The 26,353-nt window shown below is 42.2% G+C and overlaps 1 protein-coding gene across 1 annotated transcript in view; it reads right to left on the bottom strand.

Annotated features, from left to right (window-relative positions):
- Nucleotides 1–302: 302 nt before the first annotated feature.
- Nucleotides 303–26,353, bottom strand: part of Cplane1 (ciliogenesis and planar polarity effector complex subunit 1) — an 85,999-nt gene continuing 59,948 nt past the window's right edge. Inside the window, exons 39-53 of the mRNA XM_090332031.1 lie at nucleotides 25,675–25,784; nucleotides 25,160–25,340; nucleotides 24,246–24,437; nucleotides 21,241–21,503; nucleotides 20,123–20,201; nucleotides 17,823–17,987; nucleotides 13,535–13,565; nucleotides 12,982–13,113; nucleotides 9,960–10,125; nucleotides 8,163–8,221; nucleotides 7,711–7,926; nucleotides 5,532–5,656; nucleotides 2,088–2,177; nucleotides 1,363–1,538; nucleotides 303–748 (exon numbers count right to left, since the gene is read on the bottom strand). Of these exons, the coding sequence (XP_090188157.1) occupies nucleotides 590–748; nucleotides 1,363–1,538; nucleotides 2,088–2,177; nucleotides 5,532–5,656; nucleotides 7,711–7,926; nucleotides 8,163–8,221; nucleotides 9,960–10,125; nucleotides 12,982–13,113; nucleotides 13,535–13,565; nucleotides 17,823–17,987; nucleotides 20,123–20,201; nucleotides 21,241–21,503; nucleotides 24,246–24,437; nucleotides 25,160–25,340; nucleotides 25,675–25,784 (2,144 nt within the window). The 3' untranslated portion in view covers nucleotides 303–589. The remainder of the gene's footprint in view (nucleotides 749–1,362; nucleotides 1,539–2,087; nucleotides 2,178–5,531; nucleotides 5,657–7,710; nucleotides 7,927–8,162; nucleotides 8,222–9,959; nucleotides 10,126–12,981; nucleotides 13,114–13,534; nucleotides 13,566–17,822; nucleotides 17,988–20,122; nucleotides 20,202–21,240; nucleotides 21,504–24,245; nucleotides 24,438–25,159; nucleotides 25,341–25,674; nucleotides 25,785–26,353) is intronic.

The following is a 26,353-nucleotide window of genomic DNA, read 5'->3' as shown; positions in this document are numbered from 1 at the left end:
TTGTGTGCAGTTCCAGAGACAAGAGGCTGCTGCACCCTGGTATTTTCAAGGTGAAGAGCCACGAGTTGGGTTTGCTCTCATCCCAGACATTTCTCGAAGGTCACCAGTAACAGGAAGGCCAACATGGAAGGAAGCCAGGCTGCTGAAAAGCTCTGGCTGTGTGTGATACAGCTGCTGCTTCCTTCTCACACCTGGGCCGGACTCTGCTCACATGAATTTTTTGATTTTCTTCCTAATGAGAATTTTTTCTATCAAGTTTATCATAAAAATTCATTCTTAAAACACAGAGGGTTGTACAACAAAAGAATTTTTTTATTAAAGTTAAAAGGTTACAAAAATTTGGCTGGAAAGGTACTTACTAATTTCAAATTAGGTGTAAAAGTTGAATCACATGCAAAGACATCAATCTCTAGTTAAACAGCTCTTTTCTCATGACAGCAAAATTACTGAGAAATGTTTATTTTCCCTCTTGAAATGGCGATCCAAGTGACGCTATGGCTGCGGGCAGCCACTCACTGTTTCTTTTCATCTTTCACCAGCAATCAGTGAGGTGCTGGCAGGCGCCTGCAGGCCAGCTGCTGTCCTCAGCTCACAGGCCCTGGGTCCAGTGGGCGGACAGGTTCTCCTCCTCCACGCCGGCCACCATGTCTTCAATGGCATTCCAGTCCAGCTTGCTGAGGATGCTGCCCGTGCTGAAGGACCCGCTGTCCGAGCCACCCGCAGTGGGAGGCCCGCCTGGCAACAAGTCCTGAGGAGCAGAAAAGAGCTGTGGTTTGGGTACTGCTTAGCACCAAAGACCTAAAGGAAGTGTGAGGGCCGCAGGCCGGGCTCACACTGCCCTCAATGAGCTCAACGCCATCTGACGCAGAAGCCAGAGGCCCAGCAGAAGCGGGCAGGAGGGTTGATTCCTGCAGTGGTGTTCTGTTCTTATGGGTTTGTTACTGACATAATCACTAATTCTTGGTACTACTGGGATCTAAATGGAAGGCCTTCCATTTGCTAGCCAGGAGCTGTTTACCATTGTGCCATGTCCATGGCATTGTTTGTATTTTTCAAATAGGGCCTCAAGTTTATGCCAGGATGGCTAGACCACCACACTTGGCTTTGACTGATGGAGATGGGACCTCACTGACTTATTGCCTCTGCCTCTTCTGTAGAAGGAGCCACTCGGTGTTTCTTATTTTTAATTAAAAAGAAGACAAAGTCAAGACGAATTGTGAAATATAAGTGCTAACTAGAAGAGTGGATATAGTTTGAATCACTGTTTTCAAACTGTCCTAATGTCCTGTACTTGCACATGTTAAAACAACAACAAAACCACCATGGCACACTAGACAAATGGAGGCATGGAGCACAGCTTACTTGTAGAAGCGAATCGTGGCTCTCGTGCAGAATCCTGTGGATTTCTGAAGGCACCGTCCAGGGACTCACCACTGCCTCTGCTCGCTCCTTCTCCACACATGGCTCCTCCGGCTGAGGAGTGGGGCCAGGGCTGTCGGGAGTCCTTTTGTGCAGACTACAGTATGGAACACTAATACCTTTCGAGTGAGAAGAGCAAAGCCTATAATGGGGACTCATTCATTCATTCACTGGTTACTGTCAAAGTCAAGATGAGCGTGTATGTTTTGCCTAATACTCACAAAGTGCAAGGTTTGTATATGGCTCGCTTTGGAATTCCAGAAACCCGTACGGAGCCATCCCCAACATCCTGCTGCACAGTGCCGTGCTCAGGGCTTTCTATGGATGGGGACTGAGCCTCGCCACAGAGCTGCCTTCCACAGCGCACAAGTCTACATCTCTGCAACCTTCACCAGGGAGACACTACACACATCCGGCTGCAACTGTTTTATGGGCACATGGGTACCATTTTATGTAATGACCTAGATTTAGATTTAGTATTTAATGTCTTATAAAGCAATAAAAAATAAATCTAGACACAGGGTTCTAGACAGCCCAATCAAATCCTCTCGTCTGATGCTCTGTGCGACATTCCACACCCTCCATTCTATTCTACGCTTGAAATTTACATACGACCTAGAATTACTTAAAAGTTAGCCTTGAATTAAGGAGATGTCTTTATCTCTCACCTTTCTGGGAGGTAACTGGAACCTGGCTAGCCTTTCTTTCCACTGCCATGGAAGCCCCGGCTTTCTTCTGTATGGTGAAGGTGGCAGTCCCTGCAAAGGTAAACACGTTCTGACCCCTGCAGAACATCCATGCTCCTCACGCATCATTCAGCATGTTCTTTAAGGACAACTTTGAATCTGCTCACCAGCCCTGGTTTGTTGTGGGTGTCTGATAGGTGTTGGCCCGTGTAAACCAGAAAGCAAAACAAAGCATGCATAGTCTTAGAGACTGAGTGGCCTTATAGCACAAATGCGGTCATTTTTCAAATGGAAGTAAAATACTTCTTTAATAAAAACTAAGAGATTGAATCAGAAGATAGAAATCTCATGTGAAACTGGCAGAATTAATGTGAAAATGGCCATACTGCCAAAAGCAGTTCAATTCAATGCAATACCTATAAAAATCCCATGATATTCCTAACAGAATTACAGAAATCAATATAAAAAGTCACATGGAAGCCAGTGGCTTATTCCTGTCACCCTAGCTACTCAGGAGGCCGAGACTCTTACCTCCAACAAAACTACTCAGAAAAAGCTGGAAGTGCCACGTGGTATGGATCAAGTGATAGAATGCTAGCCTTGAACCAAAGAAGTTTGGGGACAGTGCCTAGGCCCTGTGTTCAAGCACAAAAAAAAAAAAAAAAAATTCACATGGAAGCAAAAAGACTCCAAATAACAAAAGCAATTGTAAGTCCTAACACTCTTGGAGATATTGTACTTCTGTAGCATAGTTTAATAACATGAAACTATATGGTACCTACACAAAACAGACCCAAAGACCAATGAAAATAACTGAAGATCCACACCTACTGTGAATTTTAAGAAAGGAGTCAAAAAGCACACAATTAAGAAAAGACACTCTTCAACAAATGGTGCCAGGAAAACCAAGAACTGCAGGGGACTGAAACAAGACCTCTAACTCCAATCCTACACAAAAATGAATTCCAGAAAGATCTGAAATTTAAAATCTTCCATAGCAAAATATAGGAAAAATGATGGAAGACAGAGGCACAAGTAAATTCTTCCTTAGAAAAACTCCAGATGCTCAGAGAATGAGAACAAGAATTAACACAGGGGAATCTGTCAAATTAGTTTCTGCATAGCAAAGGAAACAACCATCGTTACCAGGAGAGGTTTAGCTATTTGAGGGGAGGCAAAGAAATGGAGGGACAAGGGTGATGAAAAGCAGAAATGATAGATTGGACAGGATGCTGGAAATGAACTCTACAACTTATAAGAGGATGGAAGAAGAAACTGGGTGAGAGTGAGGGAAAAGGGGACGTATTCCTTAAATTAAATTTAGGCCAGGAGCATGGCCTAGTGGTCGAATGCTTGCCTAGTGTACATAAAGCCCTGGGTGTGATTCCTCAGTACTACACAGAAAAAGCTGGAAGTGGTGCTGTGGCTTGACTGGTAGAGCGCTAGCTTTGAGAAAGTCCAAGGATAGTACCTGGGCCCTGAGTTTAAGCCCTTAGGACTGGCAAAAAAAATTAAATTTTAAACATAATAATTGAAATGAAAAATAGTATATGGACACTAAACAATGAAATCATGTCATTTTCAGGAAAATGGATACAACTAAAGGTCATTCTGTTGTATGAGACAAGCCATGTTCAAGTAACAAAATCTCCTGTTTCACTTATATGTGGAGACCAGACCTTTAAGACACTCATATTCATATATATGTGTGCGTGCGCGCATGTGTGTGTGTGTGTGTATGTGTGTAAATAGCCATGTATGCAGTTACTTAGGTGGCTAACCATACAACATGAATCAAGCTAAGAGGCTACTTATATAGAGAAAGGAGAGTAGAAAAAGAAGAGATAAATAGCTATATAGCTATATAACACTGTGGAAGTTTGTGTGTGTGGGAGGGGGTGGCGTTAGTGTGAAGAGGTTTGCCTGGGGTTAGAGAGACTATTTCCAACCAGTAAAACACAACAAGGAAAGTGCTGGAGAAGCACTTTCTTAGAAGAAAAGATACAGGAAGTGGAGCACAGAGCATAGATGATAAAATGAATCGGAATACAGTGTAAATGTATGGAGATCTAACAATAGTCCTGCCTGGCCCCATAACTGATATAAGGCAATCATAAATGAATAAAAATGGTACTTAGCCAGATATAGATGGCACATGAGTATAAACTTAACTATGGGACACTGCAATCTGAGGACTGTAGTTCAAAGCCAGCATGGGAAAAATGTCCATGAAATTCCACCTCCAACTAACTTGCAGAAAAACACACTGGAGGTATACCTCACATGGTAGAATGCCAGCCATGTGTGAAGAACAGACTGGAGGTATACCTCATGTGGTAGAATGTCAGGCATGAGTGAAAAACCTGGGTAAGAGAAAGGTTCTGACTTTAAGCCCCAGTACTAACACACGCAAAAAGAGGAAAAAGGGGCCGGGAGTTTGGCCTAGTGGTTAAAGTGCTTGCCTAGCATGCATGAAGACCCAGGTTCGATTCTTCGGTACCACATACATAGAAAAAAGCCGGAAGTGGTGCTGAGGCTCAAGCGGAAGAGCTCTAGCCTTGAGAAAGTCCAAGGACAGTGCTCAGGCCCTGAGCTCAAGCCCAGGACTGGAAAAAAAAAAAAAAAAAAAAAAGGAAAAAGAATATAATACCCAGGTTACAAACACTGTATTAAAGACTATAGGCCAGGCTGGGCGTGTTAGCTCACACCTGTAATCCTAGCTACTCCAGAAGCTGGGATCTAAGGATCAAGGTTCAAGCCAGCCCAGACACAAAAGGACCTGAGACTCTTATCTCCAATTAACCTCCAGAAAAAAATGGGAAGTGGGTCTTGGCTCAAGGGTAAGTAGTCTTGAGGTGAAGAGCTCAGGGACAGCACCCAGGCCGAGTTCATGTCCCCCAATCCACAAAAAAAAAAAGCCTAAAGTTAGTTGTTGTTATACATTTTCAAATACATAAACCTACACTGTTTATTTACATTAACTATTAAACATTTTAATGTGTAATTATATAAATATCCTTTTGATTAATAAAAATGTAAATTTTAACTAAGGAAAAACATCATCAAAAAACGCTAGACACATCTTTAAACCTAGAAAGGATGATCAAAAGTTTAGGTGATAATAGCATCCTGAAATCTATCAAAATCTGATTTATATGTACACCTTCAGCCAGACATATAAAAGGAAAAACTCAAATAAGTTACATCTAATGACCAAAGTCTATTACAGAGAGAATATTAGTTTGAAAAGCTACCTCAGGTTTTATTTCACAGCAATAGAACAAAATCCTGGTACTATTATGCCTGTCAACTCCTTACATTTTATTGAAATCGGAATTCATTTTCATTCAGGTTTTACAGCTTTTCCTAATAAACACACAGCTCTGGATACCAGGAGCACAAGGCTCACAGCACGGGGAGTCTTACCGTGGAGCCTGGGTGAGCCTTGAAGCTGCCCAAGAGGCCCCCGCCCACAGGAATGGCCTGGCTTGGACACATGTCTGGCTTTTGCATGATGACCTCCTGGGAAATTGTACTTGTGTGGATTCTCCCTAAAAGTAAAAAATCACACAATTATTATACTCCTAAAACCTCTCATCAGTGATACATTTTAATATATGAAAAAGCCCGAACTGTCCAGGTTTAAGACATTCTTTTTTTTTTTTTTGCCAGTCTTGGGCTTGAGCTCAGGGCCTGAGCACTGTCCTTGGACTTTCTCAAGGCTAGAGCTCTACCGCTTGAGCCTCAGCACCACTTCCGGCTTTTTTCTATGTATGTGGTACCAAGGAATCGAACCCGGGTCTTCATGCATGCTAGACAAGCACTTTAACCACTAGGCCAAACTCCCAGCCCCCAGGTTTAAGACATTCTTAACAATGATTATTCTGTACCTTACATGTGTTACATTTAATGCATAATAAAACACAATTGTTCTTTGCATGTCAAACCTCATTTTTTTTTGGAGGGACATGACAGTTCAGGGGTTTGAACTCAAGGCTTCATGCTTGCTAAGCAGATCCATGGTACCACTTGAGCCATACCTACTCCAGCTCATCCATTCATTCCACTCACTCACTCATTCATTCCTGATACTGGGTTTTAAGTTGCTGGGTTTTGGCTTGCTCACTCAGCTCCCTGTGCTCTATCAAATATGTCACACCTCCAACCCAGCTTTTTTGAGATAGAGACTTGTGGATTTTTCTGAAGCTAGCCTCAAACCTCCATTATCCATATTTTCAGTCTCCTGTGTAGTTTAGAATTATAGGCAAGAGCCACTGGTGCCTGGCTTCATTCTTTTTTGAAGAAATGTTTAGTTATCTATTCATTTAATCCTTTATATATTTGGCAGCTACTTTCATATGTAATCCCGTTTTATTGTTAAAAAGCTGCAAGGAATCTTGAGAATTTTCAGCAAAATCAAAACTACACACACATGAGTGGATAGTGTGTGGGTTTTGTTGGCAGCAGTACTTTTAGGCCCTTAAGTAACATAATTATGTTTATAACTGTAAGTCAAAGATGGTAATTTTTAAGAACACAGTACTGCCAATTCATGTTTACCACATGAACTGTCCACCAACAAATATAACTGCACCTCTATTAGCTACATGCAAGAAATTTTGCATTTGTGTGTCTTAACATCCCACATTTAATAAATTCTACCTAATGATTCTTCCAGTCCCACTGCAGGTGAACAGTAAAATAATAATAAGGCGAACTGAACAATCTATCGGTAAGTGGACAGACATCATGGGGACAGGGGGTGGGTACAGAAGTGGCTGTTTCTCCCAGGGTGAAGACAGGCGGAAAAACAGGAAAAGTTAGGTCACTTGTAGAAGCAACAGGAAGCAAAACAACAGTAACAACAAAGGACTAAACAGATACCAGGCCACATTTATACTTGCGCGCTGTTAGCCCCTAGATGGAAATACAACGCCATTTCTGCCGTTTCCAGAGATTCTGTAAATTTCTATTGCCTGGTTTTAGCACGAGCCTAAGTAGGGGACACAAAAACACACTGACTTGGGTAACAGAAGGGCTACAATTAGAAGTGGCCTTGTGGCTCCAGGGGTAGGCGGTAGCCTTGAGCTGAAGAGCTCAGGGCCAGCGCCCAGGCCAGAGTTCAAATCTTCCGACCCACAAAAAAAGGGAGGGATTACATTTATCAGGCTTGAGATTATTCGGCCTGAGTTACCTCTTGGCCGGGCTGCTCGGAGAAGGGCGGCGCTGGGCGGGGCGGGGCGAAGAACTGCGCTGGGCGGAGCTTCGTAGAGGAGGACTGCGACTGGCTAGTCTGCGCCGGGCGAGGCGGCTCGGAGAAGGGCTGCGCCGGGCGGGGCTGCGCCGGGTGGGGCGGGGCGAAGAACTGCGCCGGGCGGAGTCTCGTAGAGGAGGACTGCGACTGGTTAGTCTGCGCCGGGGGGGGCTGCGCCTGGTGGGGCGGGGCGAAGAACTGCGCTGGGCGGAGCTTCGTAGAGGAGGACTGCGACTGGCTACTCTGCGCCGGGCGGGGCTGCTCGGAGAAGGGCTGCGCCGGGTGGGGCGGGGCGAAGAACTGCGCTGGGCGGAGCTTCGTAGAGGAGGACTGCGACTGGTTAGTCTGCGCCGGGCGGGGCCGCTCGGAGAAGGGCTGCGCCGGGCGGGGCCGCTCGGAGAAGGGCTGCGCCGGGCGGGGCTGCGCCGGGTGGGGCTGCCCCGAGCCTGGAAGCGCCGGGCAGGCCGGGGTTTCCGTGCGGGTAGCTGTACAGTCTCTGATAACAGTTCATTCATCAGGCTGTATGCCTGTGAGATTCGACGACTGTAGTGAGCGGAGAGCAGCAACCTTCAAACAAGAACGGAAACAGCTGTTTCCTCCCTCCCCATTCTCCAGGGAGCGCCCTGCTCGGTGGGTCCACGGTTCCAAGCCCTTGGGGTCGACCGCGGGGGTGTTACTTCTGAGGTATCTCCCACATGAACACACTTACCTGGGCTGGGAAATGAACCACAGCAACTTTAATAAAACTAAACGAAACGGAGTGAATGGTGCAGATGTTTGAAAGCAAGCTCTCAAAGGCCCACCTGTCTCTGTCGAGCTTCATCTTCTGTCTCAGCCTGATTTGCCGGGAGGTCAGGTAGAACTGCAAGAAACAACCAGTTCGGTCATCACTTAACACACCAACTATTACATAAAATTCTTCTACTTAGGAAACAATGCCCAACACGGTATTTGGAAAATCATCCTGATATAAAACAAATATATTAATGCATCACTTAGTATAAGGCCCAGTTTACTACGGATTTAATACAAAATCCACCTGACTCCTGGTGACCACTGCCCATCGCCCCGGAGGAGAGGACAGACACTCATGCTCACTGGCACTGCAGCCCCCATCTGCCCCCAGAGCTCATCAACAAAGTGTTCTGTCACCTTTAATGACAGTGTTCCTAACATGCAAAGACTCGAGTTCAATTCCTCGGTACCGCATACACAGAAAAGGCGAAAAAGTCGGAAGTGGTGCTCTGGCTCAAGTGGTGTGATGCCCAAGTCTCAGGACAACCACCAAGGAGACCACCGATATAGAGTGCTATCCTTGAGAAAACCCAAGGATAGTGCTCAGGCCCTGAGGTTAAGTCCCAGGACTGGCCAAAAAAAAAAAAAAGGCTGGAGCCAGATGCCAGTAGCACACACCTATCCTAGCTACTCAGGAGGCTGAGATTCAAGAATTATAGTTTGAAGTTGGTTGGCTCAGGCATGAAAGTCCATGAAACTCTTACTTCCAATGAGCCAATAAAATGCCAGGCCAGAGGTATGGCTCAAGTGGTATCAGCCATGAACAAGCTATCTGAGAAAGTGCACAAGGTCTTTAGTTCAAGCCCTGGTACCAGCACAAAAACAAGACAGCAGCAACAAAAATCAAACTGGAGACCAGGAATTTGGCCTAGCGGGAGAGTGCTTGCCTAGCATGCACAAAGGCCTGGGTTCGATTCCTCTGTACCACATACAGAGAAGGAAAAAAGCCAGAAGTGATACTATGGCTCAAGTGGTAGACCTCTAGCCTTGAGAAAGCCCAAGGACACTGCCTAGGCTCTGAGTTAAAGGCCCAGGACTGGCAAAAAAAAATAATAATCCAACTGGGTGTGGTGGTACATACCTATAATCCCACCTACTCAGGAGGCAAAGTTTAGGAGGGTGGTAGTTCAAGCCCAAATCTGAGCAAAAGAAAACTGAAAATGAATACAAAAAGGGTACTGGCTAGGGCCAGAAGTTTGGCCAAGTGGTAGAGTGCTTGCTTAATATGCACAAAAACCCAGGTTTGACTCCTTGGTACCACATACATAGAAAAAAACTGGATGTGGTGCTGTGGCTCAAGTAGTAGAGCTCTAACCTTGAGAAAGCCCAAGGACAGTGCTTAGTCCCTGAATTCAGTATCCAGGACTAGCAAAAAAAAAAAAAAGGCACTGGCTTAATTGGTAGACCTGAAAGCACAAGTCTCTGAGTTCAAACCTAACACTACCAAAAAATAAAAAAATCAGCTAAGAAAAGTTGTAGTAACATATACAATTCTTGGTTCAACTGCCACTGACTCATTAAAAAATAAAGGAATTATGTCAATTTAAATTATTCAACCTCCTCATTTGCTTAAATACTAACAATATAACCAGCCAAAGGCAGAAAATTAAGGTAGTTCAATGGCCTGCACAATATGTGGAGATAACTGCTTAACTTTTCCTAACTTAAGTACAATGGTGACTTTCCTACCCACCCCCAGTAAAAATTACATTCAAATTATGTTCATCTTTCTAGACTGTTAGTCAGGAGAGAAGTACAACATACATTCTGTGACAGTTCCATTGCTCTTGATACTGCAGACTTACTGGATTGCCTCTGGGGCAGAAAGGGTCATGTTCCTGCCCTCTCTTTTGGGCCAGCTGACACAAGTACTCTGCCATTCGTTCTTTTCGTTTTCTTTTCATCCAAGCTCTAATCTCTCTTCTCTCTTTCTCAGTTCGTTGTGGACATCTGCCAGAAGAATGCTGAATCCTGGGAAATGAACAGGCAAGGAGACGTCATTGGTTTCTCTATTCACTACGGTGACAAGTATCATTACTTCTCATTTGGGAAGATTTTGTGCTGTCCTAACAGGCGGTATACTCCTAAGATCTTTAGTCATCTGTCCTCTGAACACCTAAGCATTTTGTCTCAGAAAGGCTATCAGCAATTTCTCTATAACATCTGCCTTATACGTTTTCCCTCTTTTTCATGCTTCTTCTTACCTGGGTCTTTTCTTTCGAAATGGTGTATGCACACCTGCTCACCATCAATTTTTTACACATCACTCAAGTCTTAAAGACTCTACTTTGGACTTCCTTACAGAGTAGAATATCAGCCACTCCCCAGTATCTAACCCAGGGGAGACTTCTTTCTGAGTCTCTGACTCATCCCAGGCCAGCATGCACTGCTCAGTCTGGCTTGATCAGTCACCAGGGCGGGCAGGAATGCCACATGGCTGACCCATTTTTTCAAGAGTCAGGAGATGCCGGCCTGTGGCTTCATCACTGATCTGGCTAGATGTTCTTAGAACTACACTAACCCCCCTTCTTTCTCCTTCCCTCTCCTCAACAGACATTTCCCTGTAAGTCTTTTCTATATCCGGCTCCATCACTGTTTCTGACTCTAGGGGCAGGCGAACTAACAGTGAACTATGAGTGGTTAGAAAGGATGATAGGAGATGGAGGTTCGAGTAGATATTTCACCAAAGTGTAAAGACACCATGTTACACACAATGATACATGACTTATTTTGAACACCAGATTTCCTTCTGGGAGTCTGTATCTTGGAATAAAAATGCCAAGCAGTGCCCCAAATAAAATCTTGTGCTCAAGTCTCTAAAGAGCTTGCCTGGCAAACATTTCTCCTGTGTCATCACAGCCTGTTTCTGGAGGAACTGTGTCCCATGTGACTCCAAGGGGAAAGAATTCTGGAACTTTGTGCTTGCTTTCCTCTGGAATGAACCCAATACACCCTTTTTTCCCTTTGCTCATTCTGCTTTGAACTACTGGGTATGTAAAGGAAGTTGTAACAAATACAGAGCATGGCTGTGTGCTGAGATCTGCATGCCCTTCTACCAAAACCCTGAGGAGAGGTGATCTCAGGCCCCTGGCATAGGGTCAGAGACCATCAGCACTGTAGTCTGCAATCTGCTGGTGGACTCCATTTTTTTTCACCTTACAGGCTTGTCTTAAAAAATACTTTTGTTCATTTAGGCATCTGTTTGTCAGAGGACTTCAATGCCAACATATCTACAATATTATCCACAGGCTCATCTGTCTCCTGTCTACAATTGCATTCTACAACTTTTTGAAGAAATCACTGCCATGCTCACCTCCTACAGGTTCCATGTCCATTCCCCTCTCCACCCTGACCTGTCATCTGTGGACTGCACGTGACTCCGTGGTCATCTTCCCACTGGCTGTCATCATAGCTGGACGCCACCATGGGGTGCTCTGCTGCCTCAGCTATGGGGACGGAGCACCCCACGTGCTTCCCCACACACACACACCAGTCACAAGGACATCCTGCCCTTCACTGCCCAGCACACCTCTGAACTTATCCTTTCTCCGCTTCTCAGCCATCCACAGAATTTGGTGTTCTCCTGAGATACAGATCAAATCCCAGGACAGGGAAAGCTGCCTTCTTACACCAACTTTCTTCCCTTGAACTCCTATAGCACAATGTCTTAATTTGGTCTGCATTGGTAACTAGAAACTACATTTTATCTTTGTTCTAATTTTTTTTTTTTTTTGGTTAGTCATGGGGCTTAAACGCTGGGCCTGGGCACTGTCAATTAGGCTCTTCAGCTCAAGGCCTACCCCTTGAGCCACAGCACCACTTCTGGTTTTCTGGTGGTTAACTGAAGATAAGAGTCTCACAGACTTTAGTGCCCAGGCTGGCCTTGAACCATGATCTCAGGCTCCTGAGCAGCTAGGATGACGCATGAGCCACCACGCTCAGCTTCTTTGTTCTAATTATTGACATTTAATAGACATTGATGAAATATTCACAATACACTCATTAACTTTGAAGGTAACTAAATGTGTAGGGGAATTTAAGATTTACATGCTCTTTGTATAAGACCATAATACTGCTAGTTAAATTTAAAAATCTTTTTTTGTCTCTAGTTTCCAGTAACAGCATTGTAAGTTTGAATGTAATATAGTACATGCTCATTTTCACCAAAGTAATAAGTGGAATTGAATTAGGAAATAACAAGTATAGCTAAATTCCATAAGGCTGACTCCCCCATCCCAGGCAGGGTCTTGACATGTAACCCGGCTGGCCTCAAATTTGCAATCCTCTTGCCTCTACCTCCTAAGTGCTGGGATTACAGGCATTCATCACTGTGCCTGGCAAAGTTATTTTATGTAAGTAAGCCAAGAAATGATCAATTTCAGCCAATATAGGGAAAGGCAGCCTTTATTCTATGAAGGAAGGGCTCTTCTAAAAGGAACATTTTAACCTAAGTTTCCATGGAAGAGCTACTACAAATATAGTCTAAGGATTAAAATTAGAGAACTAATGTACCATGAACTAAATCATTAATTTCTTGTAGCAACCATTAAGACTAATTGATTGTTGCACAATGATGAGACCTGGGGAAGTCTCAGCGGCTATAGATGTGCTGTTTCAGTACATTTCAGAACATTGTGGGGAAGGAAGGGGACAGCACAAGTATATCATGAAAGGCGCTATGAAGAAAACATCTGATCCGAGCTTCAGGTCTGTTTTATAAACATCGTATTAAAATATGGATACTTTTGAAGTGAGAGATGAACAGGGGCCGGGGAGAAGCTCAGCAGCAGAGCATTTGCTTAGCAATGTAGGAGCCTGGCTCCCTACCTTGAAATATTCCTTGCTTGTTGCTCTGTTAAGCCAAGCTCCTCACTGGAAACTCCATTTTTTGTTATAAGGTCATCAATAATGTCGGCAATATCAGTCAGTGCTGTTGTCTGCAGTAGATCTCCTGAAACACTTCAATCGCAAATATTTGAGAAATATAGCTAGTGTTTACAACTCAATTACATTAATCAAAAATGAACATGTAACGCAATGCCTTTCCAAATCATACAAGATTTAGGAATAGATACAAGATTAAGAAACACTTATCTACTTTTCTATTTCTAAAATTGTATTTCGCACTGCAAAAGACAATATAGCAAAGACATTCTCCTATTCTTGTTACCTATGACAGACGAGTAAGGGATATAACTTAGCACATTCTGGTTTCTCAAAACACCCCCTTTCCATGGAAATTCCAAATCTCATTAAATTCCTTTAAATCACAAAAAGATGTGAATTTCATAGTTTACATTCACTGGAACAACAAAATTTCTAGAATACATTATTACTCACAAATTTAAGTAAAATCACAAATTAACGCTTAAATATTTACCTCTCAAGTAATTCAGCACTGTTATCCACATCTGAAAAATAATTAATAAAATTTTACATGAGGTATTTTAACTTCAGTTTATTAATCAGATTTAGAAATGATATAATCAGAATAAGTATAAACCTCTAAAATTAAAAATATATTTATATACCATATTTATCCTTTTATGAAAATGCTGTAGTGACTACACTGTGTGTTCTACTACACTGTGTGATCATGAGTTTTCTGTCCTGTGTATCAGCTCTTCTTTAGTATACAGCTTAGAATACTACAATGAACACTAACAAAGTAGCTAAGTCCTGTGATCAGAAAATAATACATGCTTGAAAATATATATCTGAAACTGAAGATACAATTTGATTGGAAAAATATGATCTAAAGAATAATTTTTTGAGACATTTCTACTTTTAAAAAGTTTGTTTTCAGGACTAGCACTTGACCATTTGAGCCAAGCTTGCAGTTCTGCCTTTTCAATAGGAACTGCACAGTATTAAACAAAACAAAATACTCAGCCATTTTCTACATATATATGTGTGTATATATATATATATATATATATATAGAGAGAGAGAGAGAGAGAGAGAGAGAGAGAGAGAGAGAGAGAGAGAGAATTTTATGTATTTCATTTCATTTTTGCACTTGCCAGAATCAGTACCATAGCTGAACTCAGGGCATCGTGCTTGCTTGGCTTTGTGGCTCATGGCTGGTGATCGACCATTTTGGTCACTTTTAGCTCGGCTGCTTTTCTTCTGGAGTCAGAACTGATACTGGTGCTTAATCTTAGCCTTGTGGTCATACTTGGCTTTTCCACTCAAGGCTGCACTCTACTGCTTGAGCCATACCTCTGCTTCCAGGTTTGTGTGTGGGTGGGGGAGTAGTTAATTGGAGACAAGAGTCTCACTGAGATTGGGGCTGGTTTTAACTTTGATAATTAGATCTCAGCCTCCTGAGGAGCTGGGGTTACAGATATGTGCCACCCAGTGCCTAGCTTGACCCTTTACTTGTTAATGAGGAGATGGAGTCTAGCTTTTTCTCCTCAGGAGAAAAAAAACACAACTGGAAGAGAGAGTCTATGAAAGAAACTTTCTATCCATGTCTGAATGGCCCCCACTAGCCTATTCATGAAGAAAACAAAGTATTCCCAATCCATCACTGTCTGAGCAGCATGAGGGAAATAGGTGAGACTAGTCTCAGTTCAAGACCAGTGTTTTCATCATCAAACAGGTAAGCAAGAAGTTTTGTTCCTTCTGTTAGCAGCCTGCTTGTAGACTGTTGTCTACAAACTTGCCAAAGCGCTGCTAAAGGACATTGTCTTCTGCACAAACCCATAGCATTTTGGAGCGCAACTCAACTGAGCAACCTTATGTCTAAAAACAAAGTAAGACAATTTTCTACCCTGGGCCCTGACAAGCATATTCCTCAATTATTACTAAGAAAAGTCTCGGTTGCTGAAAGAAATAATAAAAATGTGATCATTTAGTATGGATTAGTCAGAAATGAAACTGATTTCTCAGAGCAGAAAATCACCATATTCTAACAAATACCTTTCAAAACAGTCACACACAAAGCTCCTATCTTTACTTTGAAGCCATTTTTGGAGCTCTTCTCTTGGGACTGCATTCATAGACAATTTATTAAACACAACCAAATGCATTCCTTCTTGATAATTAAAATTATTATTTTTTTTTTTTTTTGGCCAGTCGTGGGCTTGAGCTCAGGGCCTGAGCACTGTCCTTTGACTTTCTCAAGGCTAGCACTCTACCACTTGAGCCTCAGCACCACTTCCGGCTTTTTGCTATGTATGTGGGTTACCGAAGAATTGAACCCGGGTCTTTGTGCATGCTAGGCAAGCACTCTACCACTAGGCCAAACTCCCGGCCCCCTTAAAATTATTTTTAATTCCCAAAACAGTGGCAGCCTGATCATTTACTTCGCTTACCAGTGGTGTCTGAATATCTTAAGGCTTTTAACAAAATGAAATCTATCCTCAGTGAATAAATTGTTTCCTACTAAGAAGACTCAGAAGAGAGGTGGGGAGTTTAGCCTAATGTTAGAGTGTTTGCTTGCCATAAGGTCCGGGTTTGAGTCCTCTGTACCACATACAGAGAAAAAAAGTTCAGAAATGGTGCTGTGGCTCAAATGATAAAGGGCTAGCCTTGAGAAAGCCCAAGAACAGTGTCCCAGGAAGAGGAAGAGGAAGAAGAAAAGGAAGAGGAAGAAGAGGAAGAAGAAGAAGAGGAGGAGGAAGAGAAGAAGAGAAAGAAGAGGAGGAAGAGGAGGAGGAGGAAGAGGAAGAGAAGAGAAGAGGAGGAGGAGGAGGAAGAGGAAGCAGCAGCAGCAAAGTATGGTGGCTTATGTCTGTATCCCAGTTACCGAGGAGGATATCAGGTAACTTGAAGTTTGTGCTCATTGCCTTTCTGCCTGGACTAGCCTCAGAGTCTCACTCTATTATCCCAGCCATGACAGGAAGTTTAGGTAGGAAGTTTGCAGTCCAGGCCAGCCTGAGCCTATCTCAGAATCAGCAAAGCAAAGAGGAAGGCTGAGGTTTACCTCGAGAAGTACAATGCCTATGTAGACAGTTCAAATCTTTTTTAATTTTTATTTTTTTGCTAGTCCTGGGGCTTGAACTCAGGGCCTGAGCACTGTCTCTGGGCTTTTGTTTTTTTTTCTCTCGGGCTAGTGGTCTGCCATTTGAGCCATAGCACCACTTCCAGTTTTTTCTATGCATGTGGTCACAGAGGACTTGAACCCAGGTCTTTGTCCATGCTAGGCAAGCACTCTACCATTAGGCCAATCTTGATAACACTGTGCCCCCTAAATTAGAATATTCAGAACAGGGCTGAGTGCACTGGCTTTCATACCTCTAATCCCACATACATGGCAGACAAGAGTTATGAAAATGGTGGTTAGAGGCCAGCCTGAGCAAAATAAATTACTGAGATAAATAAATCAGGGATGGTGGCACACATCTTTAATCTTTTATGTGGGAGCCCAAGATTGGTCCCGAGTGAAAGTGAGACTTTTCCTGAAAAACAAACTGAAGCATAATGGGTTCAGGGGAGGGGCCAAAGTAATGAATGTTATTTTAGTAGCATAAAACCCTGAATTCAATTCCTAGTAGCACCAAAGTCAGTACTCAGAAGACTGGAGAATGGAAGTTTATTTTGGAAAATTCTAAACTAGGGATGGGAGTTTGGCCTAGTGGTAGAATGCTTGCCTAGCATACATGAAGACCCAGGTTCGATTCCTCAGTATCACATACATAGAAAAAGCCAGAAGTGGTGCTGAGGCTCAAGTGGTAGAGCTCTAACCTTGCGAAAGCCCAAAGACAGTGCCCAGGCCATGAGTTCAAGGCCTAGGACTGGCAAGAAAAAAAAAAAGAAAAAGAAATCTAAGCTATTCTGGCTCATTAAGGCAGTGTAGTAATAAAACATCTTTCCAAGAGGCCCGAGATGCCAGTGAGTACCAGACAGGGTGTCCATTGGTTAAAAACAGGAATATGATAATATGATTTCTTTCCAGATTTACAAGCATTCATTAAACAACAGACATCAACATTTTAATGTATACATCTTTACCTAGGCTATTTGGCAACTACAATGCTCACTTATTCATAGGGTAAGGTATATTCAGAAGGACTAAAGAAGAACATGAGTGGGAATAAAACATGGCACTTTGCTCAGCATGGTAAATACAGTACAGATAAGGACTGGTCAGATTTAAAGAGGACCAGGTATGCAAAACAGCAATGTCTGTATATAAATTTAAACACTAGTTTAAATTTTAAAAATTATCACAATTATCAGCGTTGGGATTTCTCCTCTGTTTTTGTAAAAAAATATTATAGTAGGGGGCTGGGAGTTTGGCCTAATGGTAGAGTGCTTGCCTAGCATGTATAAAAGCCCAGAGTTTGATTCCTTGGTAACATATACACAGAAAAAGCTGGAAGTGGTATGTCTCAAGTGGTAGAGCACTAGCCTTGGAAAAGCCTAAGGACAGTGCCAAGTCCCTGAGTTCAAGACCCAGGACTGGAAAAAATTATAATAGTAATTCTACTTGCTATATATTTCATATAAAATATCCCAGAACTATACCACATGGTTGAAGTATACCTTTTGATGTTCTTCATGTGAATGGCACAAGTTTTTATTTCCCTTCCCTGAAATAAGTGCCAAAAAATGACTTTACAGGTCCTCCCCAACTATATTCCCAGCAAACAAAGTTCAGTATTAATTATATTTGATGCAGAATAGGAATATGAGTAGATGAAAGGAAAAAAATACAATACCATAATAAGAGCACCCATCATTGGAGAGGCTGGCCACTGACTCCGCAGAAGGAAACATAAATGTTTTTTGACTGGATTGATTTTTTTTAACTGAAAATTCAGTTTCTGAAGACTCCTCTTTATCACTTTGATCTTGTTCAGTTATGCAAGTCAGGAAATGCTCTACTTTAGAAGACATATGACATAAGATAAAGAAGAAAATAAGGTAGTAGGAAAAAATGTAACAACAATTGCTAATAATTCCACAGGGCAACAAAGATGTAAGAAATTTGCAATATTTTAAGAGTTTCTACAATAAACTAATTTAATGTGAAACTTGAAACCTTTCCCATAGCAAACACAAACAAATAATTAAAGTTAAGAAAGAAAACACAAGAAACCATAATAAAAGAACAGGACATACACGTTCAGACATTAAAATCACAATGAAGTGATAGAAAAGCAAAGATACAGAGTAGAAAAGAAGATAGGGAAAGTACAATGCAGATCTGAAGAAATCACCATGAGTACCAGTGAGGCTGGTAGAAACACTGAAAAAAATCATTAAAACAGTAAAGAGGGCTGGGAGTTTGGCTTAGTGGAAGAGTGCTTGCCTAGCATGCATGAAGACCTGGGTTTAATTAATCAGTAACACATAGAAAAAAGCCGGAAGTGGTGCTGAGGCTCAAGTGGTAGAGCTCTAGCCTTGAGAAAATCCAAGGACAGTGCTCAGGCCCTGAGCTCAAGCCCAGGACTGGCAAAAAAAAAAAAAAAAAAAAGTGTAAAGACCTTATGGTTTGGCCTTATATATTTGCTTCTTACATATTTACATTATTTGAAGTAAAAATTTTAGAGATAATTATAAGCAAATTAATAGACAAAAATATTAATAAAGGAAGCCCTAAACTAGCTCACTTATCACCTCCCTGTTATTTTATTTTCGTTTTGTTTTTGGGTTTCTTTTGTTGTTGTTTGCCAGTCCTGGGGCTTGAATTCGGAGCCTAGGTATTTTCCTGGGGCTTTCTCAAGGCTAGAGCTCTACCACTTGAACCACAGCACCACTTCCGGCTTTTTCTGTGTGTATGGTACTGAAGAGTCAAACCCAGGTCTTCGTGCATGCTAGGCAAGCACTCTACCACTAGGCCAAACTCCTGGCCGTACCTTACTGTTATGAGTTCTCTTAACTCACATCTCCCTAGTAATCACTCAGAGCATATCTACACATTAGGGAATGTTGGCCCACATGACCAGGCACAGTGGTTCCAGCCTATAGTCCTAGCTATCTGGGAGGCAGAGGTCAATCTTGGTTTGAGGCCTGTGCAAGTTCATGAGAGCATATATTTGGGTGCAGCGATACACCACCTGTCATCTAGAACTACAGGGGAACTACAGTGCATGTCTGCCACTGCATCCTCAACAATGAAAAGCTCAAATACGAGGATCACAATCCAGGCATAAGGTGAAACTCAAAAAACAAAGAGGCAGTGTAGCCTAAATGATAGAGAATCTGCTAAGGAAGCATGAAGCAATGTGCTGAACTCCAGCACTGCTTAAAGGAAAAAAAAGGAAATAAATTTATATAGGGGTATGAAATACAAATGGAATACTATCTAGTCGGGCGCTGGTGGCTCATGCCTGTAATCCTTAACTACTCAGGAGAATGAGATCTGAGGATAAGGGTTCAAAGCCAGCCTGGTCAGCAAAGTTAGAGACTTTTAACTCTAATTAATCACCAGAATCTCGAAGTAGTGCTGTGGCTCAAAGTGTTGTCCCTGAGCTTTTGTGCTCAAGGCTAATAATGCCCAGGTCCTGAGTTCAAGCCCCACAACCAAATAAAAAAAAGAAAAACAAACCACAACAGAAAAGAAACCATTAGGGACAGGAGTCTGACCTAGTGGTAGAGTGCTTGCCTAGCATGCATGAAGACCCAGGTTCAATTCCTTGGAACCACATACATAAAAAAGCCGGAAGTGGTGCTCTGGCTCAAGTGGTCCTGAGTTTAAGCCCCAGGACTGGCAAAAGGAACCATCATATACTATGGAAGCTTTTTGGAAATCTAAGTGGCAGTTCCTTAAAAAATTTTAAATAGACCTATGTTATCACCAAACCGTAATAGTCATAGGCTTATATGTAAAGAAAAGCAAATCAATATACAAGAGTGATACGTGCATATCATGTAAGTGGGAAGAGAGAGGGAGAAAGAAGAGAATATACTGAGGAATTTTTAACACATATCTAAGAACTGATGCCATAATACACATCATCTTATCCCAATACAAAAGCAGTATAAATCAATCAGCTCTTCCAACCCCACCACAAACCTTCTTCAGAAACATGAATGGTTTTTGAAGTGACTGGTTTTTCAATTTCAGGACCAGAAGACAATTTGATGTGATCCGCCTATAGAAAACGCACACATACAAACACACATAAAACAATCATTATAAATTTTATACTTGATAATTTCCAACTATCATGTAATTTTATGTAGGTTTTAAACATGTCACTAACTCAACCAATAGAAGAAATGGAATTAAATCCAATACAAGCTACATAGCATAGGTCACAAAGAAGAAGGTTTAACTCATTTGTAGTATGACTGAACCTTTTATGAGGCTTAGGAAAATAGCTTCATTATAATTCTGGAATAGGGAAACAACCTTAACCACTGCCTGGGACAAAAATCTTCTAAACTGCCTATAATTCTAGCTATACAGGAGGCTGAGATCTGAGAATCATGGTTCAAAGTCAGCCTGGGCATGAAAGTCTGTGAGACGGTTTTTGCCACTCCTGGGGCTTGAATTCCGGGTCTGGACACTGTTGTTGGACTTTGTCAGGGCTAGCACTCTACCACCTGAGCCACAGCATCACTTCTAGCTTTTTCTGGGTATGAGGTACCAAGGAATTGAACCTCAGGCTTCATGCATGCTAAACACTAGTGGCACTTTACCACTAGGCCACACTCCTAGCAAATCTGTGAGACTTTTTTATTTTTTTTGCCAGTCCTGGGGACTGAACTCAAGGCCTGCACATTATCCCTGAACTTCTTCTGCTCAAGGCTAGAATCCAGGACTTGAGCCACAGTGCCACTTCTGGCTTTTTCTGTTTGTATAGTACTGAAGAATTGAACCCAGGGCTTCCTACATGCTAGGCAAGCACTCTACCACTAAGCCACATTCCCAGGCCCTGTGAGACTCTTGTCTCCAATTAACCACCAGAAAACCTGAAGTGGCACTGTGGCTCAAAGTGGTAAAGCACTAGCCTTGAGCTGAAGAGTTTAGAGACAGCACCCAGGCCCTGTGTTCAAACCCTATGACCAACAACAAAAAAATCTTCCCATTTATAGACAAGGAAGCAAGGCCCTAACGTCTCCATCCAAATCTAATAACTCAGTTACAAATACAAAACAAACAAGCCCACCAGAATAAAGACAGACTACCTCATGACAATGCACACAGAGCATTTCGGGTCTCGGGAAATCCTGCTCTATATCTTTCGCGATGGTCTGCACAGCCAGGAGCTGCTCATCGATTTTCTGAAGCTCAGCAGTGAGATGCTCCAGTCTGCATGCTGCAGGACTGGGTGTAGGTGAGACTGCAGGAATGTTCTGCAGCAGTGTCCACAGCAGCGAATCCTCCACAGGGTCTGACTTTGTACTTTCTTCTTTGAACTGGAATTCTTGTTGAGGCAGATCTAACATTACTAAAGACAAAATCAGCATGGATTAAAATTAAGGAAGAGGCAGTTATAAATGTGCTCATTTTAAGTCTATATAACATAATTTTTGAAGTCTTTTTTGGGGGGGGTAGTACCCTGGGGCTTGAACTCTGGGCCTAGGCACTGTAACTGAGCTCCTTTTGTTCAAGGCTAGCACTCTACTACTTGAGCCACAGGACCACTTCTGGCTTTTTCTGTGGTTAATTGGAGATAAGAAACTCATGGACTTTCCTGCCTTATCTGGCTTCTAACTGCAATCCTCAGATCTTAACCTCCTGAATAGCTAGGATTACAGGTGTGAGCCACTGGTACTCAGCTTGGTATCAATTTTAATATACTGAGAATTTTCATTTCAGCTTTAAGACTTCTGATCAAAGCCAGTATCACAAGCTTTTTACACACAATCTTAAAGCCCCGAAACTTCAATATTTTTATTACTTTTTGAAATGCTTCTTAAAAAGCAAGACCAACACATGGCTTTTTTGTCTAACTTACTGCCTCTTCCATTTTCAGCTTGGTAAGCTCACCTCACGCCAGAGACCCAAAGGTCAAAGACCCTCTTTCCTTCAGACACAGTGATGTCAGATATTCACAATTCTACTTCTTGCTAAAAGCTGTGCTGGCACCATAGCCCGATGAGCTTTCCTAATAAATAGCTTCTTCTCTGCCCAAAACTTTTCCTTGTCTACAATGCCTTCATCCTCAAAGTGACAGACAAGGACACAAAGTATTTTCTGGTTAGTCTAAAGCTTCATCACTATTTCTTCAAATGCTGCATTTGACTTGAGTTCAATAAGAACTTCCCTTCTCTAAAATTCAGTAAGCTCCCAGTTCCAATGCCCTTTCACTCCCAGAATCTTATCTTCCTTTAGCATTTCACTTTGATGCCTCTCCATAGCCAGTTCTAATCTTCTCTGCAGTCAGAGTAGACAGGAATCTCACTAAACTTACTTCTGAACTTACCACACTATCTCATAAGCATCCTCTTATTTATCCATCTTTCATTCCCTGTTAGCCTATGAGGCTAACAGCCTGGGTTCCTCTTTTCCTCTAAGCTCCAGTATCTACACTGGAATTCAATTTTTTGTTTGTTTTTGTCATTGTCGGGCTTGAACTCTGGGCCTGGGTCTTGTCCTTAAGTCCTTCAGCTCAAGGCTAGTGCTCTACCACTTTAAGCCACAGAGCCACTTCCCATTTCCAAGTGGTTAATTGTAAATAAGAATCTCATGGGGCTGGTAGTGTGGCCTAGTGATAGAGTGCTTGCACGGCACACAGGGCACACAGGAAGCCATCCATGGATTCGATTCCTCAGTACTACAGCACAGATGGTAGAGCGCTAGCTAGCCTTGAGAAAATCCAAGGACAGTGTCCAGGCCCTGAGTTCAAGCCCTCAGGACTGGGAAAAAAAAGTCTAACAGACTTTTATGCCCCGCTTGGCTTTGAACTGTGATCCTCAGATCTCAGCCTCCTGAGTAGCTATGATTGTAGGAGTGAGCCACCAGTGTCCTGCAACACAATGTTTTTTGTTTGTTTGTTTTTGTGGGTCATTTGGCTTGAACTCAGCCTGGATGCTGTCCCAGAACTCTTCAGCTCAAGGCTATCACCCTGCCCCTAGGCCTGGGCATTGTCCCTGAGCTCTTCAGCTCAAAGCTACTGCTCTACCCTTGAGGCAAGACCCACTTCCTGTTTTCTAGAGGTTAACTGGAGATAAGTCTCAGGTTCTTTTGTGCCCAGGCTGGCTTTGAACCTTGATTCTCAAGATCTCAGCCTCCTGAGTAGCTAGGATTACAAACGTGCACAATGTTTTTTTTGTTTTTGTTTTTGTTTTTAGTTTTTAACTGTTATTAGAAAGATGATGTATAGAAGGGCTACAGCTATGGTTACATGAGTTAGGAAATCAATACACTTCTTTCTGGATGTCACCCTTCCTTCACATTTTCCTAGTTTCCCCCTCTAACTTTGTTTTTAGAATGAAGAGTAGGTCAAAGAAAGAGCATGATGCTTGCCTCATCTAACACATAAAAGTATTATGAAGATAAAATTATGTGACAAAGTAGTCTGAACAACTATATAAACAGCAAGTGATATACGTTTTTCAGTCAGTCAAAGGTGAGCTTCCTATGAGAAGACAATAATGAATGCTACTGTCAGTCATGGCAGTTACATATCTTGCCCTAGCTATCGTTCTTTATCGTGGTCTGTCTATCCTGAAGTGTCATCTTCATCACTCTCAGTAAAGATTTGATGCACACAGTCTTCAAGTACAAAATACAGACTGACTCTTGACCGGGACTAGCCCCAACACATGACAGAAGGAGCTTCAAAATCTGCGATGCTGGCACATGCTGGTGTATGCAGTGGTGACCTCTGTGCCTAAACACATCCCAAGTGGATGGTTTCCTCCACTGTCTCTTCCTAGCAGCTCACGTCCCCAAGTGCCCACTGTAGATCCTACTCCTCACGCCTGGCAACTGCAAAGTAGGGTCACTACCCTAGCAGCTCTGAGACCCAGGAGACACATTCAGTGTGTGCTATAGGAAGCCTATTAATTACAGTCATAGTCTAACCATTCATAGCAGTAAGAACTCTACATTGAGGCAAAATACTCTTCTAATTATTCCAACTTTTCCTATAAGATAACATGACTTATCAAGCATTAATGCTTATTTCTAACAGAAATAAGGTACTGAGGGAAGGAAGGCCATGTTATGCATCTGGGTATGTCACCTTTGTCCTGCTGTTTGACACTGTTGTCATCATCGTCTGCTGCTGTTGCTGCTGCTGCTGCTGCTACTGCTGTTGCTGCAGAAGGAAGCTCAGGCACTTCTCCGGTGTCTGCTCCCAAACTCTTCCCATCCAGAGAAGCTGGAGTCACCTCTGCAGGTTTAGGACATAAACCCACAGTAGAATTGGCAGGTTCTATCAATAATAGGAAAGGCATATAAAAAATCAGCTCTAGGCTGGGAGTTTGGCCTAGTGGTTAAAGTGCTTGCCTAGCATGCATGAAGACCCGGGTTCGATTCCTCGGTACCACATACTTAGAAAAAAGCCAGAAGTGGTGCTGAGGCTCAAGTGGTAGAGCTCTAGCCTTGAGAAAGTCCAAGGACAGTGCTCAGGCCCTGAGCTCAAGCCCAGGACTGGCAAAAAATAAAAATAAAAAATAAAAAAAATAAAATAAAAAATCAGCTCTATAATTCTGAATAAAGTGGTCAGAAGATAAACATAAGTAGTCAAAAGCACAGTGATTTGGAGGAAGATTAGAAGATCTGAATAGGGATAACAATATTAAATAGTTTTTCAAAATATATTTAATTTTTTTAAAAAGTAGAAACAAGAGGCCGGGCACGGTGGCTCACACCTGTAATCCTAGCTACTCAGGAGGCTGAGCTCTGAGGATCGTGGTTGATAGCCAGCCTGGGCACTAAAGACCGTGAGATTCTTACTTCCAATTAATCACTAGAAAACTGGAAGTGGTGCTGTGACTCAAGGGGTAGGGCAATAGCCTTGAGCTAAAGAGCTCAGGGACAGCCCCCAGACCCTGGGGTAGGGCAGTAGCCTTAAGCTGAAGAGCTTAGGGACGGTGTCCAGGCCCAGAGTTTAAGCCCCACAACCAAACAAACAAAAAAAAAGTAGGTTATTACCTTGACTCTCAAAGTTGTGTGGGGTGATTGCACCTATGACAGAGGCGGCAGATGACAGGCCATTCACACACTCACTTTGCTCTGGGACAGTGCCATTGCCATTGTCAGGCTCTTCTCTGACAAGTAATTCCTGTAGGTCATCAGCTTCAATATCAATCACATTTATATAAGTATGTCCAGCCTGAGTTAAAACATATAAAAATCATTCTTTTTACCTTTCACTTTAGATAGCTACTCTACCCACTTCCTCCAAAATAAAGTCCAATTCCTTATTACTAGAAAGCACAAAGAGTAGATATGGAAGAAACTCAGGGAAAGCTGTAGGAAATATGTGACATTGTTTTTAGTTCAGTGTCTTAAACTTTTTTGACTTTTCTACAAAGCTACCCTGATAAGATTTTTATTCTTCATCTGCCCATACAGTGAAATAACACCTGGTGGACATAAAAGCCTTAATTCTTAATTAAGCACAAAGGTATTATGAAGGCTCTGAACACAAAAGCCCCATTCGCTACCGTAGGGGGTGTGGAGGGGGACGGAGGCTTCTCTGATGTTTCAGTGGCAAGTGTGACACTTGGATGTACATCTAGAACCAACAGTTGAGAAATATCCAAAGGTTCATGTTCTAAAAAAAAGGAACATATAAAATCTCTGTAAATATCTCTACATTATTATCTTTATAAAACAAGTGAACAAAAACAGTTGTTAAATCTAAGTAGGAGATTCATGGGAACAGATGCATTAAAACAAATTCTATACCATAACTGCAATGTACTCTATAGAGAAATTTATAACTGAATTAAGATGGTGTATTATTTTTTCTTATGAGTGATTCACAAGAATAAATTATATCAACATTCGTTACAACTTTCTATTTCCATTTCAGATAATTAAGTCATATTTATTTTCTTTTGGAAAAGGTCAATTAAGCCAGGTTTTAGGAAATAAACCTGTAACTATAACTTCTGAGTTCGTACTGGGTTTGAAATCACGGCTTTCTAGGTACGTGCTCTATTACTTCCACATCCCAACACTTTCTTGCTTTTGTTATTATTTTTTTTTTCAAATAGGGTCTTGATTTTGGCTTAGGACTGTGACTGCATTGATCTTTAGCTCCCAAGTAGAATTAGAGCAGTAACCCATTCTGCCCAGTGTAATTACACTTTTTAAAATTTTTTCCAACAATTACTTGTA

Source organism: Megascapheus bottae, chromosome 4, assembly GCF_031878675.1.
Source record: "Megascapheus bottae isolate mThoBot1 chromosome 4, mThoBot2.hap1, whole genome shotgun sequence".
NCBI classification, from domain to species: Eukaryota; Metazoa; Chordata; class Mammalia; order Rodentia; family Geomyidae; genus Megascapheus; species Megascapheus bottae.
The sequence above is the reverse complement of the archived record's forward strand: the minus strand, read 5'-3'. Positions and strand labels throughout refer to the sequence as shown.